General features: G+C 39.6%; 2 protein-coding genes across 4 annotated transcripts; one reads left to right on the top strand and one right to left on the bottom strand.

The window, feature by feature from the left end:
- Window positions 1–940: 940 nt before the first annotated feature.
- Window positions 941–12,391, top strand: LOC137945753 (uncharacterized). Its single transcript, XM_068791755.1, has 6 exons — window positions 941–1,633; window positions 3,279–3,365; window positions 3,604–3,786; window positions 3,880–3,966; window positions 4,080–4,151; window positions 10,139–12,391. The coding sequence occupies exons 1-6, from the start codon at window positions 1,445–1,447 to the stop codon at window positions 12,062–12,064; spliced, it is 2,544 nt and encodes an 847-aa protein (XP_068647856.1). The 5' UTR covers window positions 941–1,444; the 3' UTR covers window positions 12,065–12,391.
- Window positions 12,392–12,905: 514 nt separating this feature from the next.
- On the bottom strand, window positions 12,906–18,402 carry LOC137945339 (putative clathrin assembly protein At5g35200). Of its 3 annotated transcripts, none has more exons than XM_068791188.1 (16): window positions 18,237–18,402; window positions 17,896–18,069; window positions 17,740–17,809; window positions 16,348–16,445; window positions 15,869–16,010; window positions 15,681–15,781; window positions 15,403–15,486; window positions 15,169–15,219; window positions 15,005–15,070; window positions 14,858–14,923; window positions 14,680–14,760; window positions 14,477–14,551; window positions 14,032–14,193; window positions 13,863–13,944; window positions 13,661–13,776; window positions 12,906–13,453 (listed from the first exon to the last, which is right to left on the bottom strand). In XM_068791188.1, exons 2-16 carry the CDS (start codon window positions 17,989–17,991, stop codon window positions 13,094–13,096), a joined length of 1,650 nt encoding a protein of 549 aa, XP_068647289.1. In that variant the 5' UTR covers window positions 17,992–18,069; window positions 18,237–18,402; the 3' UTR covers window positions 12,906–13,093. The 3 variants fall into 3 exon arrangements, with proteins under 3 accessions (XP_068647289.1, XP_068647290.1, XP_068647291.1); XM_068791189.1 differs by having other exon boundaries at window positions 17,896–18,093; XM_068791190.1 differs by having other exon boundaries at window positions 18,218–18,402.
- Window positions 18,403–18,805: the final 403 nt, after the last annotated feature.

The following is an 18,805-nucleotide window of genomic DNA, read 5'->3' on the forward strand; positions in this document are numbered from 1 at the left end:
TGTATTCTCATCCCTATATTCTCAGATATTTTCTTGTTTTCACAGCCCAACTTCACAATTATCTACTCCCATTTGGTTCCTTCGTTTGAGATATTCATCATGGTTTTGTTGGTTGTGATGGATTCTTTTGCTTAAATAGGCCAGTGACCACCAGCATTGTCATCCCATTCTACTCTTGTACGTTTGTGCAAAGCTAAACAACTCTTCTTTCTTTTTCTCTTCTTTCTGGTTCAAGTGATGGCAGCACCGGACGCCTTCTCCTCTTCTCTTCACCAAATTACCAACCCTTCTCCTACCAGAAGGATGCCGACTCGTATCCCACTAAAAATCTCTGCAGAGCCCAAAAGCATCACTAACCCAGAAGACACCGTCGTCGTCAGCTATGAAGCCGGAGGCGCTCGACAATGGGGAAAGTCCCGTTCTTCTGTATCGATTACCGAGAACATCGAGAGGAAGAAGAAGACTCATGACTCAGCCACGTCCGCAGCCGCTCTCCGTCCCAACCATCGTCTGCAATGCTTTAGATGATATCATCAACAACTTCGTTGATCCCCAATCCGACAAAGCTTCAAACCTAAATACGTCCTGTCAGTTTGTTAATTATTAATTACATAATTAATAATGATTCGATTTGCTTCATTTCCTTCTCTTATTTTTATTTTTCTTTTTCCTTATTCTCATATTGTTTTTTCTTTTTCCTTTTTCTACCTTGGGCCCTACCTCAGGCCTCACACCAAAGATTGTGCTTCATTATCCCACCCCAAAAAAAAAAATCGAAATAGTCAAACCGAGTGAGACCAACAAATCCTGAATGTGGGCCCACTGCTTAATAAGTAGGGCCCACCAAGTCAGACAAAGGAGGTAGCATACACTTCACCCGTGACAGGAGTAATCTTCTGCTTTTTCGTGTATCAACATAATCATTATAAGTCACTCGCTTTATCGATTAGAATTTAGAAACGATACTTCCAAGCCCAAAATCCATAGTCGCAGAGAAACTCGATTACTCCAACATGTGAGAGACCCATAATACCCCACGAAGAAGAAAATAGCCCAAACCCGCGATCTTTCCTCTCCCTCTCTCTCTCTCATCCGTAGCTCTTTCGCTTCGCTCTTCTCCGCAGCTCGGGCTTTCACGTACTACACACACACTCCCTGCAAATCTCCATACGTGCCTTTTCATTTTCCTTTTACCTCTCCGACGACCCTGCGTGCTAACCCTAGCCCCCCTCCCCTTCTCCGTTTCTCCTTCCCGAAGTGGTTTTGGAGTTGACGGTAGATCCATGGAGGAAAGGCCTAAATCCTCGTGTGGACTGGATCATCTGAACTGGATTTAGACGGTTTATCCATCGCTGTACTGGAGTTGTGGAGGAAAGTGAAGATTTTTCTCTTTTCGATCATTTTCGTCCGTGTCTAGGGTTTCTGGATCGGATCTGCTGCGGATATGGATTCGTCGTCATCGGGAGCGCCAGGCAGAGAGGCATCATTAAGCGACGAGGACGGCGGCGGCGGCCACATCTCCGTTACGGCCGCCCTCGCCAGGGATGCCGCCCTTCTCTTTCAGGCGCGGCGATTCTCCGAATGCTACGATGTGTTGAAACAGTTATTGCAAAAGAAGGAAGATGATCCCAAGGCATGTTGCTACTTGTCTTTTCATTGGTTACACTTTTCTTAGCTATTGTTATTTGCCCGACGCATGAAAAATCGTTTTTTCCTGTTTGAGTTACTGAGTGAGGTTTAAGTGGTTCTTGTTTGTCACTTCCAGTAATGCATTCTAGAAGACAATTAACTGTGTTTTTTCTACCCCCTCTGTCGTCTCTCTTTATCCTGCTATATCACTGAATTTTAGTCGACACTGGGAAATGTGAAATGGGACCAAACCCACGTAGTTAGTGCATTTCTTACGATGGCGGTTTTAAATCAAATCGGTTCTTTCCTGATTTATTGGACAATCTCTTATTTGACGGATTCCAGTATACGGGATTTAAAAACCGAGGAAATGCGTTGGAGTGTATGTTTTTTCTCTCTGCTGTTTGTAATTGCCATTTTTTTTTCTTTTTGAAAGTTAAATGGAGGAATACATTAATGCGTTAGAAGTGCTTCTCAGAGGAGAATATTTCATTTGTGGCACCAATGTTTCCCATATGCTGAACTCTCGGAGTCTTGTTGGGAAAAATTTACTTGATGGTTAATCATGAACTTACATATTGCTTTTAATGATGATGTCCGAATGTACAACCTTCTATTTGCACTTTGACGTTGATAATAGGTGTAAGTGAGCAGCATCATTTAAAAAAAAAATAGGTGTAAGTGTTGATGTACAACCTTCTATTGTCACTTTAACATTAATAATAGATGTAAGTGTTGCACAATATCTGATTGAACTGCTGTATGATTTCAACTAGTTGATTTTCATATTGGAAAATGGGCACCTTGAATCAGCATAGCTCTTGGAGGAAGATATGTAACCGTTGCTTTTATGTGCAATACTTGTACATGGATTTTTAGACAATTGAGGAAATAATTTTCTTCAGATCTTTATCCAATTGGTATCTAGTTTGTTTTAAATATTTCTACGTCATATGATTAGATTATTGGCTCCTTGAAATGCATATCTGTCTGTTGCTACTTTTTACTAGGGAATTTTACGTTTCTCATATTTGGTGTCCATTTTTTTAGAACAATGCTATATCCAATCTTCCTGTTCATAGTCTTGTGACCTATAAATGTAAGCAGTCCAAGTTTTGGGAACAATATTTATGTTTTCTATTATAGCTTTCAAGCAAATTGAAGCCATTTATTTTTCTGATAAGCAGTACTTGTCTGGTAAGCCTTCCTCTCTCTTCTTCTGAGAATATTCTATTGTAGTTGGATTGATGGGCTCACGTAATCACATTTTGACTAGTACTGTGTGTGAAATTTGGTATGGCAGCTGGTTTTGGCTTTAGCTAATCACACCTTGTAGCTCTGAGTTAGATGGTGCTAAATATTTTGTTTTGATTTGCTTGCTCAAGTTGAATCCACACTTTTCAGCAGCAAATGGTGCTTGACATTATCAAAAGAACAAAGGTTATGCGGTATATTAGTAATTGTCTTTTGTATGAAAATTCAAATGGTTCAGAGGGTCTTGCCACTGTTGTATTTAGTTTTTAGTCAACACCTAAATAAATCGACTTTCCTGGTTTTGAGTCCTTTCCACCATGATTCTTATACACGTATATGTCATTTTCTTTTACATTTCCTTTTTCTAATTTTATAGTTTTGCTATGATGTGACAGATCCTTCATAATATTGCGATCACCGAGTATTATCGTGATGGTTGCTCAGATCCCAGGAAGATTCTTGATGTGCTTAATAAGGTTAAGGTAGGTATATACTTGTTCTTTTTGATCCATAACTTCCTTTACCATCTAATAGAGTGGCATTTTCTCCCTAGAATGCAAGGGGTTGTTAAGTGTACTTCTTTAAAAAAACATTCACCGATTCACTTGATTACGACCTGATTATGAAGTGTAATCATTAATAGCTATAAGACTTGTTTTATTTTGTACCCCTTGTCAATATTTGTGATTTTGCATTCTCACCATTCAAATGGTTATACAGAAGAGAAGTGAGGACCTAGCTCGTGCATCCGGAGAGCAGGGGGAGGTTGCTAGCACTACTGGAAGCAGTGTTATTACAGGGCCTAAAGGGAGCAATGCAACATCACATCATTTATCCAGTGCAAGTGGTTCAAGTTTTACTTACACAGATGAATATGACTCGTCTATTTCAACACTAAATATTGTATGGTTTCTTGGCCTACAATTTGATCAGTTAAAATTTCTTCAAGGTGACATTAACAGTTTCAGCTGTTCATTTCGTACTAATTTTGTGTAGGCGGTTGTATACTTCCATCTTCATGATTATGCAAAGGCATTATCAATTTTAGAGCCTTCATATCAAAATATTGCCCCATTAGATGAGGTATCACATAAAACTTATATTTTTTAATATCTAATGTGTACTGTTGATAATGTGTATGTGATTTGTATGAGTAAGGTTTTTATTTTGTGGCTTTTTTTATCATTTATTTGCAGACAACAGCTCTACATATTTGTCTTCTCTTATTGGACGTTGCATTAGCTTCTAATGATGCATCAAAAGCTGCTGTAAGTACTTTCCTGAATGGTACCACTTTTGGCTTCTCTTATATGTGCTGCTGTGAATATTCTTTGAGATGCAAGCCTGATTGACAAAACCCTAAGTAAAGATTTAACAAAGTGATGAAGACAAAGTGGATACAGTTTTTGACCTGTGAGCAGTGAGAAAAAGCAAATGCAAACGCGGCAAACAGACCTGAAAAAATAAATAAGCAAAAGCTACTTGAAAGTAAGCTATAAATCATCTTGATCTGAAATACCATTCCTTCAATTGTTGCTTATGGACAGCCATATGTGCTTTGTGAAGGACATGAGACCAGCGTTATTTCTAGGACATCTTGCAATCTGTATTTCTTTTTTTATTTTTTTTGCTGCAATTGATGGTATATAGGAATTCTTTGCTAACATTAGAGCTTTAAGAACAAGGTGATGTGTGCAAGCCTAAAAATTAACTTGTACTGCAACACCTGCTCTTTAGCAAACTGGATGGGATTGAGGTATTACCGAAAAAGGGCTTAGGAGAGCAATCTCAAATAGTTTGGAGGTTTCAGGTTCCTTTGAGTTTCTTGTTGTAATCTTTTTTCAAGCCAGCCATGACGGAACATTTTGACTGGTGTTTATATGCTGAGCAGTGAAGGTGCAAATGACCTTGATTCTTTTTCGAAGAATCCTTGATTGCTCATCAGCAAGCATGAAATCATTGGATCTAACATTTTCTTTTTAAAGAAATATAGAATTTTCACTGGATCAATAATCAATATATGAATCTTTGTCAGGGATTATGGCATACCTATTGAATTAGTGTCAAATGTGTTTCTGTATGTTTTGTTCAGTTATACAAATCATGCTTCTTTTAAGCATCTTTGCCGATTCTTTTTTCAGAAAGGATAAGATCATTATCTTTCTTCTCACTATAGATTAGCTATATATGCATCCGTATCTGATTTTTGGGTTTATCTCATTCTTTGGTCTACAAGACCATTTATGGTTGGCTATGCCCAGGGCTATTTTTTAATTTTTTTAATGATAAAAAATAATTAAAGGGGGGAAGAAAATAAAAGAAACCACATGGCATGTACAGAAATGCAAGAAAGAAAATATAAATACAGGAGATAAACGTAACAGCCAGCTTGGTCTAGTTTCATGTGGAAATGTTTTATCATTTTGTGTCATATCCTGTTTTGCATATTTTCTTTCAAAATTTAAATCCCAAAAAATCTGGTGGAAAAAGTAAACTTCCTTTGGAAGAGCTTGCATAAAGATATAATTTTTTTTTTTTGTAGGTATTTTCACTATATTGATGCTATATATTCTCAAGGATTATCTATTTATGTTTGTTAAAGTTAGGTTGAGGTCGAACCTAAAATTTTACTGAACTTGAACACATGACACGCCTCCTTACCCCTGGTGAGACTTGAACCCAAGTCCTCACATTAGAAACCACCCTATGTGATTATTTGAGTTGTAGATTCAAATTAATACTCCTCTTCATGTCCAGGCCTAAACAAATACACAATGGGCCTAAGACATGAAAAACTTAAATGGGGCATAAACATGCCTCACAGAATCAATGACCTCCTTTAATATCATGTTAAAATTGGCTTAAGGGAAGTTAGGATTTTTCTGGATTTAAAAACCCACATAGAATTTTTTTCTCCAACAATGTTAGCTATGCTACTTCCAAGCTAGGCAATGAGTGAACTTAATATGTTTGATATATTTTTTAGAGGGATAGGAATCACCACTTGAATAACCTTACTGAGTGGATGGACCAAACCCAAGAAATGAAGGGTCACCTGATCATTACCATTAATTTGTGATGATGCATTGTTTTCTTGATTCACGTCCTCCGATTGGATTACTGGTCTCCTCTTGTAATGTAATTTTGTGGATGTTGTCTCTATTGTAGTGGGCTTTCTTTGCTCTGGGTGAATTACTTAGGAATTAGGGCATGCAAGAAACAAACTCCATAGCTTGTAGTCGTTTATTTCAAAATATCTGAGGAACTAGTGGTTTGATGTTTATCCTTTGGCATGGTACCTCGACTGAGTTCAAGTACCATCTGGTGAGGTGGACGGATGTGTGCATTCCCAAATCTAAAGGGGGATTGGGTGTTAGGCTCACCAAGGACATGAATATGACCCTCTTCCTTAAATGGATCTAGAAATTCAACACTATTGACAACAATCTTTGGAGATCAATGGTGTCTTTTAAGCTCAACTGGCATGAGGCATGGTGGACCTCGGGGGGGGAGCTATTGTCCCTCTCCTTTCGTTGTTCCATCCACCTCCGTGTTAGTAATGGTTGCCCGGGCCGTTTTTGGGAAGACTGGTGGGTTAGCTCTGGGCCTTTGAAGGCCTCTTTTGGTAGCATCTGGCAGGCCTCCACATAGTGCTGCTTATCAGTTGCGGATTCTTGGGGTCTGCGAGATTGGGATCTCTGATTACATAGGGGTCTGGATGATGTGGATACCCTTCTTGCCTCTCTGCTGCTGGAGATGGAGATGATTTCTGCCTCTAGGCCTTGTGATACTTTGGATTAAGGGTGGCATCGAACTGAGCTGGTTCCCGAATAGCTCGGTTTGATTCGAAGAAACTCTCTCAAATCAAATTCGAGATCAGGTTTCCGACTTCTTTAAGCAAACGACCCGAACCCGAACGAAGCTCGGTTCAGCTAGCGAACTGGCTCATTTACTTAAGGAGTTGGGACTAGACGTGACACTTTTCCCTCCCAAATTTTTTACGGATGCAAACTGGTGTTTCCAGCTTCCCGGCACGGCTGATCCACATGCACTGCATTGGTTGAGCGTCGGTCGTGATGTCGACAGTCGTAGATTTCCCTGCACGTCCTCCATTATGCATCACGACAGAAGAGATGGCAAGCTATGGGGATGAACAAAAAAGGGTATGGGTTCAAATTTTGTGGAGGAAATTTTTGTTTGCTGTTATTTGCAGGCAGAGGTTGAACATGGACCTGTTTGGATTCTTCATAAACGAAGAAACACCTTTCTGGGTGAGTAGCCATCGGATTTAGTTGGTGCCTCCCAGCAGTGGAGCCTTCGTTGTGCGTTCTTGGCTCTGTGGCATGTTGGAACATAGCCAAGGTCGGCATTGGGTGTGCCGTTGTCGAGGTGGTGATGGAGGCCGGCGCAGGGTGTTGCTCTATGCGCATGGCTGGAGGTTGAAGATGACCTCCAGGGTTCGGACTGAGTTGGATGCGACTCACCCGTTCCAAACCGTGCAACTGAGTCGGCCGAGATCAGTAATCCTAAGGAAAAACAATTGTTGAGTGTGGGATTTGAACCCACCTCAACTTAAATTTTTGGAAAATGATCTCCAGGTCATCTCACTTTAAGTGTAATTGTTGGATACATTTAATAGATATTATAATAACTAGAAAATCAGTATATTTGTTTTTATTCCATTTCTCATTTAATTCATATAAATTATATAATTTTACATATATATTTATGATCATTTTTATCTTATGAAATTTTTTGTTGACCTAAATACAAGGAATTAATAATTGTCATCAATTGGTGTCATATTTTTGTTTATATTTGAATAATTGTGTAATAGCCACAACATTCTTTATTATGAAAATTTCTAGTGACATTAAGCTTAGTCACATAAAGTTAATGACATAAAAAATGTGATTAATCATGAAGATATATATACCGATGGCCGTTTGGTCTAGAGATATTCTTCTTACATTAGGTGCGTCAGGTTGCAAGTTCGAATCGCGCCACGCCCCTCTCAAAAAAAATAAAAAAATCATGAAGATATAACAATTTAATGCTACAGGGTAAATGTTATATTTAAGTGATTAATCAAGATGGGATAGAAATATTTCAAAAAAAAAATCTAGTTGCCTACAGGCCTAGAAAATTCTTTTACATGCATATTTTGATCCCATCATAAAGTGATATAAATCGCTTATGTGTTATAATCTAAGCCCAAAATAAAACTTATGATGACGTGTTGTTTTATTTGTTTGAATTTATTTACATGGGTAAATATTCAATATTTGGCTTCATTGCATGTTTTAGTAAGCTTGTTGTTTATTTTGCATTTGTTCAAACTTTATTTTTTCCAAATTTTGATTCCTCCTTTATTATTCCTCTCAATGGAGTCAATTATAATGATTGGAAGGTGAAAATTCTCTTGTCACGGGTGTATGGACCTTTACTTGGCACTTCAAGTGAATGAACCTCTGAGGCCCATGAAATCCATTACCCAAATTGATACATGTTTTTTATGCAAAGTTTTAAATATAGGTTAGAGTTCGAACTTGGCTCAAGCTCGAGCTCAAACTCGGTTAAAATTATTGGGCTTGAGCTCGAGCTAGATTACAATTTTAGGCTCAAGGTTGGGCTCGGCTTGAGGTTGAGTTCGAAATATTTAAATCAAACCCAGCTCAAACATAGGCAGGTTCGGGCTCGGTTCAATTCGATGCCACCCCTACTTTGAATGACTCGAAAATTTGGTGGCCTGAGGATAGTGGTTTGTTCTCAGTCTCATCTGTCTACTCCTTCATCAAGGGATGGACCACGGCTACCCCCAATCATGAGGTGGATTTTATTCGGTGCCCATCTGCTCCCCTGAAGATTAAGTTCTTCCTTTGGAGTGTTGGGCTTAACGGAATTCTCACTGCTGTCAACCTTCATCGTCGTGGTAATCTTAGCGTGTGCACCACTTGCCCCCTGTGTGGCTTTGAGGAGGAGACTTCTTGCCACCTATTTGTATACTGCCCTTACTCGTGGTCCGTTTGGATGAGCATCCTTAGTCGGTTCGGTTTCCAGCTTTGCTTGCCAGAGGGACATTCTTTCGATTAGGCATTTACTTATCGGGATTCCCCTCCCTAAAGTGGGGAAGTCGATCATTTCTTCCTGTGTTGCTTTCATCTTCTGGGGCATCTGGATGAAACGCAACAATAGGCGCTTCAACGCCAAGCATCTCCCCTATGACTGGGTCATCTCCTCTATTATTGACCACATCTCTACTTGGCTCCATTCTAGAAAGGAGTTTTTCGCTCTTTCTGGGTTCTCGCTCAGGGAGCATTGGAGCACCATTGCCAAGATGGGAACCCCGTCTAAGTCTCCAGTGATGCAGGAATGACAGCCCCCTGTTTCGGGTTACATCAAGATGAATTTTTATGGCAGCTCCCTCAGTAATCTTAGCTTGGCCAGGATTTGGTGGTGTCTTTCATGATTTGGATGGTAATCAGCTTTTGCTCTATTCTGGTCCTATGGGCATTTCTTACTCCACTGTTGCTGAGCTTCAAGCCCTCTTCAGAGGCCTCATAATCTTTCATGAGCATTTCTTTGGGCCATTCCACATTGAGGGAGACTCTGTGGTGATTGTTGGATGGTTCTCCTCTCCCTCTTCCCCGCCATGGTGCCATTGGGATGTTTATTGCTCCATTATAGACATTCTTCCACATATTACCTGTATTTGGTTCCATGTTCCCAGATCTGCAAATTCTGTTGCAGACGGTTGTGCTGCCTCTCTCCATGCCCCTCTTGTAAGCGGGAGGCCTGCCGAATCTTGTTTGCTTTGTTTCTGGTTTAATGAATTCATCACTTTTCTCATATATATATATATATGAATTTTAGTGTCAGTCTTGGCTTCAAGTCTCACCAAGGGAAGGGTTGTAATGTGCATGTGTAATCAGAAAATAAATAAAAAAGTTTCATTGATGCTTTCATATTCAGCTTTTTGAATATGCATGTATTTTTTTCTGTTTAATGGTTGATACAGTCTCTGTCATCTTGGAATATGATATTCATTATTTTAGATTCCTTGCTTTCTACTAGTCTTTTTCTCTGTTCTTTTTCCCTTGCCATTTTAAGTCAGAAGAGTTCTCTCATGGGGTTGAGTTGTCTTGACTATTTCAGCTGATTCATATAAAATAGAAATATCATATATACCTGTTTTTAGTGATAAACAAATTTGCCTCAGAGTATCATGCGACATCTTACTTTTTCTTATATTCAGGACGTCATCCAATATCTTGAAAAAGCTTTTGGTGTTGGATCCATGATTGGTCAAGGAGATAGTGGAACTGCTACTCAACAGCAATCATCAAATCAAGCAGCAAAAACTTCAGTGGTACCAGCTAATCTGCCTGTCCCAGATGCCTCAAATGCTGATTCTACCTCTCCTGCAAGTAGTTCAGACAACCAATTGACAAGAACTCTATCAGACGAGGGTCTTGAGTATGAAGCCCTTCTGTCGAAATTGGATAGTGGTGGAGCAAACATTGCAAGACCGTCCATGTCTTCCCAAAATACACTTGCCGAACGTCCAGGTCCTACTCTTGACCTCAAGCTCAAGCTCCACCTCTACAAGGTCCAGCTTCTGCTTCTCACAAGGAACCTGAAGTCCACGAAGCGTGAAGTAAAGCTAGCCATGAACATTGCACGAGGAAGAGATTCCTCCACAGCATTGCTTTTGAAATCCCAACTTGAGTATGCTCGTGGGAACTACCGGAAAGCTATAAAGCTCTTGGAGAATTCAAGTAACAGGACAGAGGCTGGGATGCGCAGTATGTTCAACAATAACTTGGGCTGTATACACCACCAAATGAGGAAACATAATACTGCAACTCTTTTCTTCTCTAAGGCTCTAGCAAGCAGCTCTGCACTGCGTTCTGATAAACCACTGAAGCTGTCTACTCTCTCTCAGGACAAGTCCCTCCTAATTGTGTACAACTGTGGTGTACAGTATTTGGCCTGTGGGAAGCCACTGGTTGCTGCTCGATGTTTCCACAAGGCTGGTTTGATTTTTTACAATCAGCCTCTTCTGTGGCTTCGGCTGGCTGAGTGTTGTCTAGTAGCACTAGAAAACGGTCTCCTGAAATCTGATAGAACGGCTTCCACTGATATGATTACTCTTAATGTTGTTGGTAAGGGAAAATGGAGACAAGAAGTTGTGGAAAATGCGAGTTCGAGGAGTAGACATCTTGGTCATATGCAAGAAGACGGTTTGATATGTTCAGATCATGGTCAACAACGTCTGTCATTACCCTATGCTCGACAGTGTCTTCTGAATGCTTTGCATCTTTTGAATGGTCTTGAGATGAAATCTTCTTGTGGTTCAATTTCTGAAGACGAGTTGAGCCAATCAGGAGCAGGATCACTGAAGAGTTCAAGTCACAAGAATGTAAATGGTGATTCAAAGGGTTCTAGTATGGTATTGAGCTCCGGCCATTCAAGTTCAAATGGAGATTCAAAGGAGCCTAAAGGAAATGTAGGCCCAACCACCACATTGCAGAGCTCAGTTACTGTTTATGAGGAGCTGTGCAGAAAAGAAAACCATATGATAAAGAAGGCTGTTCTGGCAGATTTGGCTTATGTTGAGCTCAGCCTGGAGAACCCTTTGAAAGCCTTGTCAACGGCAAGAGCACTCCTGCAGGTTCAAGACCGTTCAAAAATTTACACATTTCTGGCCAATGTATATGCAGCCGAAGCCCTCTGTTTACTTAACCGGTCCAAAGAAGCTGCGGACCTTCTGTCAGTCTATGTTTCAGGCAGTGCCAACGAGGAACTGCCTTACGGTGAGGAAGATAGGGAGAAGTGGAGAACTGAAAACCTTGGAGTAACAGAGGGTGAGGAGATGAATGGGACTACTGGCCCTGCCACCCCCAAGGATGAGTACTCTCAGGGTATTACATTCCTCAAACCAGAAGAATCAAGAGGCATTCTTCAGGTCAATCTTGCTGCAATCTGTGCCATGCGGGGTGACATGGATCTGGCTCGACAGTTTGTTGTACAGGCACTGTCGGTAATGCCTAACAATCCAGTAGCTGTACTCGGGGCTGCTTATGTTGACCTTATGCAAGGGCAGACCAAAGACGCTCTAGTGAAGTTGAAACAATGTAGTCGTATTAGATTCTGTCGTAGTGATGTAATAGCACATTGAAGAGATGACCTTTGCTTAGTCAAGCTATAGGTGGTGGCACCATTCATTACTGTTCCACCCCCATTAGAGAGTGAGCTAGCAAAACCACCCCAAAGAGTCTGTACCATATATACGACAAGTTCGTAGAATAAGCATTTTTTCCATAATTCAGTGAAGTGAGAGGTCGGTGGCAGGGGACATTTTGTTCAGCTCGTGTGCAGATTCAACATTTAGTTTGGTCCGATTCAAGTTGACAAGATGTTTGGTGTCTGATGCCTAAACAGGGTGTTTTTTGTTTTTTGAACTTTTGTCCCATTTCGTTAACGAGCCGATGTCTCTTTCTTCTGACCTCCGCTCACGTCGGTGACATTTGTCCGCTACGACCAAATCACGGAATCGCCAAGAAAGTCATTTGGTGATTCTGGTTTTTTTTCCTTAATGGTTTCGTCAGTATTTGGACAAGAATGTGTATCCTATGATTCTGCTAATACACTACTTTTTTGGGAGAGTCTGGTGTATTGGAACTTCGAATTTTGGTTGTGTACAGGAAAGCATTAAATCTTATGCATTAAAGGAGAGTACTTGACATTATATGGTAAATCTTGAATTGGGCTTTAGAAAACTATCATACATAAACAACATTTTAACTTGTGCAGCTAATCGAGATGTAGGATCTATAATAATTTACAAGAGCACTAGCAGTAAGAGGAGTAGGTACTAATTGTCTATGACCACTTGATGAACTCGCTCAAGAATAAGCTTGACTTTCCTCAAAAGAGCAAGGCGTTTTTAAAAAGAACAAAACAGGATAGAAATGACCTTTGCTCGAATACCAAAAACGCCATACTGACTAGTCCTCGGATGAAAAAAAATTCTTGTTACAAATTTCAAATATGAAAACCCAAAATAATTAGGTATTCCAACCTGTTCAAACAAGAATAATCAACTTAATTGGGTATCGTTAAGTTGAAAAATTTCCTATCTTTGCTGCACAACATATGGTACATTAGTATCTGCAGAGGGCAACCGATAGATGCTCCAGTCTCATCACTAAATATAGCTTGTGTAAGGATTGTGCACTTGTACAGGGGGCACCATACCGGAACCATACGAAGAGACACCAACACCGTAAGGATTGCCGAACGGATTGGCTGGCTTTTGCTGCATGGGGCCAACCATCATCTGTTGTTGCATCATGTAGGCCTGTTGTTGTTGCGCTAGAGCAGCCATTTGTACAGCATGAGGTGCAGTCACTGCACTGGAAGCATGAAAAGGGTCGTATGCCACTGGTTGCAATACAGGATTTGCGTCGGAAGTGGTCTCCCATGGGTTATAGGTCACATTCTGATTTGTGCGTCTGAAAGCATCGTCGTACAAACTGTCCAAAGTAAGTTTGTCCAGCCCTCCAGCCTGGGAAAAAAAAAAAAAAAAAAAAGTCGTGAACGATGGGTAAGACCAAAAGAAGAATACTAATTTTCTCAATATCGGTGCTCACAAGGAATTCTGCAATGCCCCACAAGGTTTCACATACCATATCAGTAATCTGAACAAGATATAAACGACTTCATAAGACTAGACATACAATACATTTATCAACATATTGAACGAATTTTATACCAGTTTACTAGCAGCTGCTGCATTCCCATTAGAACTCGGTGCTGTGACAAGAGCCAATTCCCAACCTGAAGTTCCACTTGTATCTGTGGAAGTAACACCACCAGCTGCATAATCGGCTGCAACAACCACCCAAAGTCTATTTCAGGACGATCAAACTCTTAATTTAATATTAGTTATTAGCTATTCTACGCAAAGGACCTACCAGCTGGAACGATGGCGAGTGCAAGAGAATTTTTCTCATCTAGCTCAGCTGCATCAGGGATAGGATCTGGATCATTTAATTCCTGTTAACAATGTAAAGCCAAAACAGGTTAGGATCTTGAATCTTTTAATTATAATCTAACTTCTCAACTATTGAGTTCAAAATATACCAGTAAATCAGGTGTCTCAGGGACTAGAGGAGGAGGTGGTGCTTCCACTTTAACTGGCTCACATGGTGGAGACGAAGGGATGCGCTCTTCCTGCAGTTCAGGGGTTTTCTTGTGCTCTAGCGCCAATAGCACTTTTGCGGCAGCAATCTTTTCTGGAGCCACCTGAGTACAAGAACCAATAATCAAGAAAAGGGAAAACAGGAAAAAAGCAAAAATTAACATGGAAAGAACTACTAAAAATCCAACAGATTAAATTGAGTGGAGCAATAAACAATGTACAAACTGTAAATTATGTAGGGGAACACCACTCTACCAAGGCATAAATAATAACCTGAAATGATCGACGGGGCTGGAGACAATCTCATTTTAGGGAAAAACTTCCAGAGTTTAAACTGCGATGGGTGCTCATTAAGGATGTGATAACTTGACCCAGAAACTTACATACCTCTTTTCGAATTATTGAAGACCGTTGTGCATCTCTTACATATTCTTCCATGGCAGTCAGAAATGACGCAGGAGGCTGCATATCAACAGAAGACAGAGATGGGTTAAATGCCGTGAATTGATACCATTCTGCTGAAAAGACCTTGCAGCATCTAACAGAAAACAAAATCATTACAAGAAAACATAAGAAAATATGACAAAAACCTGCTCAATCTTGATGTATTTTTCTCCACGCCCAAGGTCAAGACCTTTACAAATTTCATAGAATTCAGACAACCTCTCTGCCTGAACGACCAGAAGGACCATAAGTCAAATCCAGAAAAAATAATTAGACACCAATCTACGTTACTATAAACTCCAAAAAAGAAGATGGAGGTTGTACCTGCTGCCCTGCCCGCCTGTAGATCTCAAGACCTAGAACAGCATCATGGCGTTGCATCTCAAAAAACTGCAACAATATTATGTGATCAGCTATGTCTTTTAACAATAGCTAGTTACTAACATGGGAACCAGAGTAGAGAAGACACACCTTGTCAACCAAATTAATATTACCATCACTAATTGCATTATAGATCTTAATGCTTTCCCCAGCAACCTGCCCAAAATGATTAGACACAAGTTGAAAAAAGATAGCAAAATTGGGATGCATCCTCATAAAGACCCATTAATAGAATATCTTCTAGCTTTACATACCATTGAGAGTGCCAATTGGATTACAAAATTGTAGATAGCTGCTCCTAGTGGCTGAAAGAAGAAAACAAAATTAGCATATTCAGAGGAAAAATTAAAAACAGAATCGTAATCTCAGCTTCTAATATTCAAGCAAAAAATCCAGATTGTCAGTATTAATGACTAAAAAAGATGAAAGCACCCTAAAAAAAAATTCTTTTGGTTTTTTTTTAAACACCCATAACAGCAATGTTTCACCTGACAAGCCAGAAGACGAAAAAGAAGCTGTTGTAAAGCTGGCAATTGTTCAAGCAACTCAGCAGTGTTGAGGTCCCTGGTTCTCTGTCAAGTATATAGCGCCATAAACAGTACATATACTATTAATTAGTATTTCAACAATTGATGACAATTAAAATAAGAGTGAACTTTCTCAAAAATAGTATCATCAGCTTGTGTTGAATCCATGAAAGAAAGCATAATGTAGTGTTTTCGAGTTAAACAACCGTGTATGAAGTTTAATAGTTAAAAATGCTCACCGGGGATTCTGTCTCAACATCGTAATTAAGCACTCGGATACATTCAAGCTTTTCCTCCAAAAACAACGCATATGTGCGGACCCATGCAGAATAATCCCAGGCTGAAAACCATGGAAAACAATTCTAGTGAATAAGAATTTCACTGTAACTCGATGCACAAACTTTTGAATGATTGAATGATGAATTACCATTTGAACTAGAATCATCTTTAAAATGTGACAAATTAAGCATATGGTTTCTGCTTCTGCTATAATTAATAAGCTCTTCTCTAAACGAGGGATCAACCTCTCTCAGAGCTCGATGGATTACAATTAAAGTTTTCAACGCAACCTGAAAGGCATTCAACAATGAATTAGACATATCTGGTCAGCTTTTGGACAAATCATCTTCCTTCTCCTTCCAGTTATTTGGAAGTCAATGATATTCATGAATACAGAGTTCCAAGATAAGACTACTAATCCCATGGTGCATATGAATGCAAATCTACCATCTATAAGACAACTCCATCTGAACGTAGCAAAGGATTCATATTGTCCTACTTCATCAGAAACACTTGACTAAATTTACAAAAATGATTGCTAACATCTTTATCCACTACTTCCATATCAATCCTACATGCCAGGTCATATAGGCCCATCGAAACCAAAGGGAAGCGACAGTAACTCACAGCCCAGTTATGTGTCTTGGCAAGGCGTCTAGCAAGAGCATGGATACAGTAGGCCACATCAGCACGAGGTCTTGTTGCAGATATGGCACTAAAAATAGCTGCATGAGGATACAGTAACTGTTAGTTAGCTTTCACCTATGAATCCACAAAACCTTATCTTAATGAGTCCAACTGTTATCATAACAAAACATGTATTAACCTCAAAATAGATCATGATAAACATATAAGTGAGTAGAAAGATGTTAAGTTATTAGTTGGAAAAAAGGTTTCCTAAGTTGGCTAGTCATTTTGGGATGAACCTTGGACCCAAATTTATATGGTATCAGAGCAGATACTCATATGTGGGCCTCCGCCCAAATTATCCACTTGTAGAGCCACAAATGAGAGCCTACACGTGAGGGAGAGTGTTAATGAATAATCCCACATGGATTAGTGAGTAGAAAGATGTTGAGTTTATTAGTTGGAAAAGAGGCTAGTCATTTTGGGATGGGCCTTAAAACCGACTTCACAGTTTTATACTTAGAAAAGAGAAAAATAAGTTATCACAGACAAGTACAAAGCTATAAACAGATGTATGAGGTAGTAGCTACCATTCCTCATGCTTAGAAGGTAATTTGAGGAGCCTACTTGATACAGTGGACAAATGACCACCATTGCTCCAGCACAAAATGGGTATCAATATCAATAACTCACCGTTTTAGTCAATGTCCCAGTTGTCTATGTACCCGTTATTCATGAACTGTACTTGGCTTCACTAGTTGAAGGCAGGTGCCAGTTGTTCATTTGTATTTTGGAGATCTAATAACCATATTTACACCCATATTGAAGTTCTGAACATAGTTCACTTCAGATCATTTTGGATGTTGCCAGCCTAACTCTCCGACAAGTGTAAAGTGTCCAAAGCCCAGTACCAAAATGTAGCGACATTAGGAAAACTTGTCACTACCCTAGTGTCATAAATATAATAAAATATTTAATCTCTAATAATAGCACATTTGTGAAGAGAAAAGCTGAGCGAGAACAATGTAACTGCACAAAAGATTAAAGGAGTGGATTTTTATTGGCATGGCACGGGGAGTTGGCCAATAGGATAATTTCATATTCAACATAAATAACAATGAACTAATTAAGAAGCAGAGTTAGTCAGCTTTCGTCCATCAGAAAATCCAAGTAAACATAACACTCTCCATTGATTCTGACATGTTTACATTCTGAAGAATTATATGAAACATATGATAAATGCATATCCACTTTCTATATTAAGAGTTTTGACATCTTGAACCATATGCAAGAGCGCCAAAATTAGTCCCCGTTAGATAAACGTAACTTAGTAATCACAGATAAAGTTGGATGAATCTCACAAAATCTGAGAAGACAATAACCGTAGCTTACCCTGAATGTACTTTTCCTTGGCAGGGCGTTCAACATGATTGGTAGCCTTAACAATAGCCACATCCAATTCCTGAGAAGTTAAAAGATCAGAACATATCCCAGATAAATTACACTTCCACGAACTAAATTTTTCCGCTGTGTGCTGAATTCCTTCACCTTGTAATCACTGTTAACTTTTGCCAATCCGACTCGAGTTGAATCTTTAATAGCTCCCAGAGCTTTTCTCAAACTTTGCTGTGTACCACCTGACATTCTCGCTAAAACAAACTTCTTCAAACGGAAAACCCAATACCTCCTTCACTACTTCAATTGAAGCCCAAATTCAGCACTCTTCAGTCAAAAAAGAAGAAGATGCTGATCTCAGGAACGATGAATTGAACAAGTAGCAAAAAGATAAGATCAACGCCGGTAAGATCCAATGAAATACAAGGAAAGAAAGGCGGGATATAATTCACTTCCAAAATTAACACAAGTCGACCTTTAATTCATTCACTCACCCAAGAAGCGTCCTGAAAACTTCCGAAAAGAGAAAACTCACCACAAGAGAGGAACAGGAAAAGTCAAAATATGTACAGGGGTACAATACAAGTCTAGAGAGACAACGGGTCTTATAAGAAGAAGAAGAAAGACTACACCGGTGGCTGGTCTCTTTCTTCCTCTGCGCTTGTGGCCTGTGGGTGCCTTCCTACGCATTTTCAATTTCTGGTTTTCATTATTAAATTAAATCTTCGGTAATTTAAAAATAAAGTAAAGCTGGTTATAGCTGGCGGCTTTCTGACTTAACCATGGTCAGCTTTAATCGGAATTGGGAACCCTCCTGTTTTTCTCGTTTAAACCAAATAATACGTTCCTTTCGTTATCTCTTCTTCGAATCAAATTTGCCAATCGACGAGTCTCTCTCTTTTTCCCGATCATTTCAATTAAAAACGAAGTAATATATTAATCGCTTAAGGTGGCTAGTAAGCGAAGAAATGAGAACTACAACTACTGCAGAGAATTTGAATATGCGGCCGTCTACGTGGCCTTCACTTTTGAGAATATTACAGGAGAACCTCACGTGTCAGCA

Source organism: Aristolochia californica, unplaced genomic scaffold (genome assembly GCF_029961685.1).
Source record: "Aristolochia californica isolate CCGP_79_NKW_82.1479 unplaced genomic scaffold, dmAriCali1.0.hap1 SCAF_12, whole genome shotgun sequence".
In the NCBI taxonomy this organism is placed as follows: domain Eukaryota; kingdom Viridiplantae; phylum Streptophyta; class Magnoliopsida; order Piperales; family Aristolochiaceae; genus Aristolochia; species Aristolochia californica.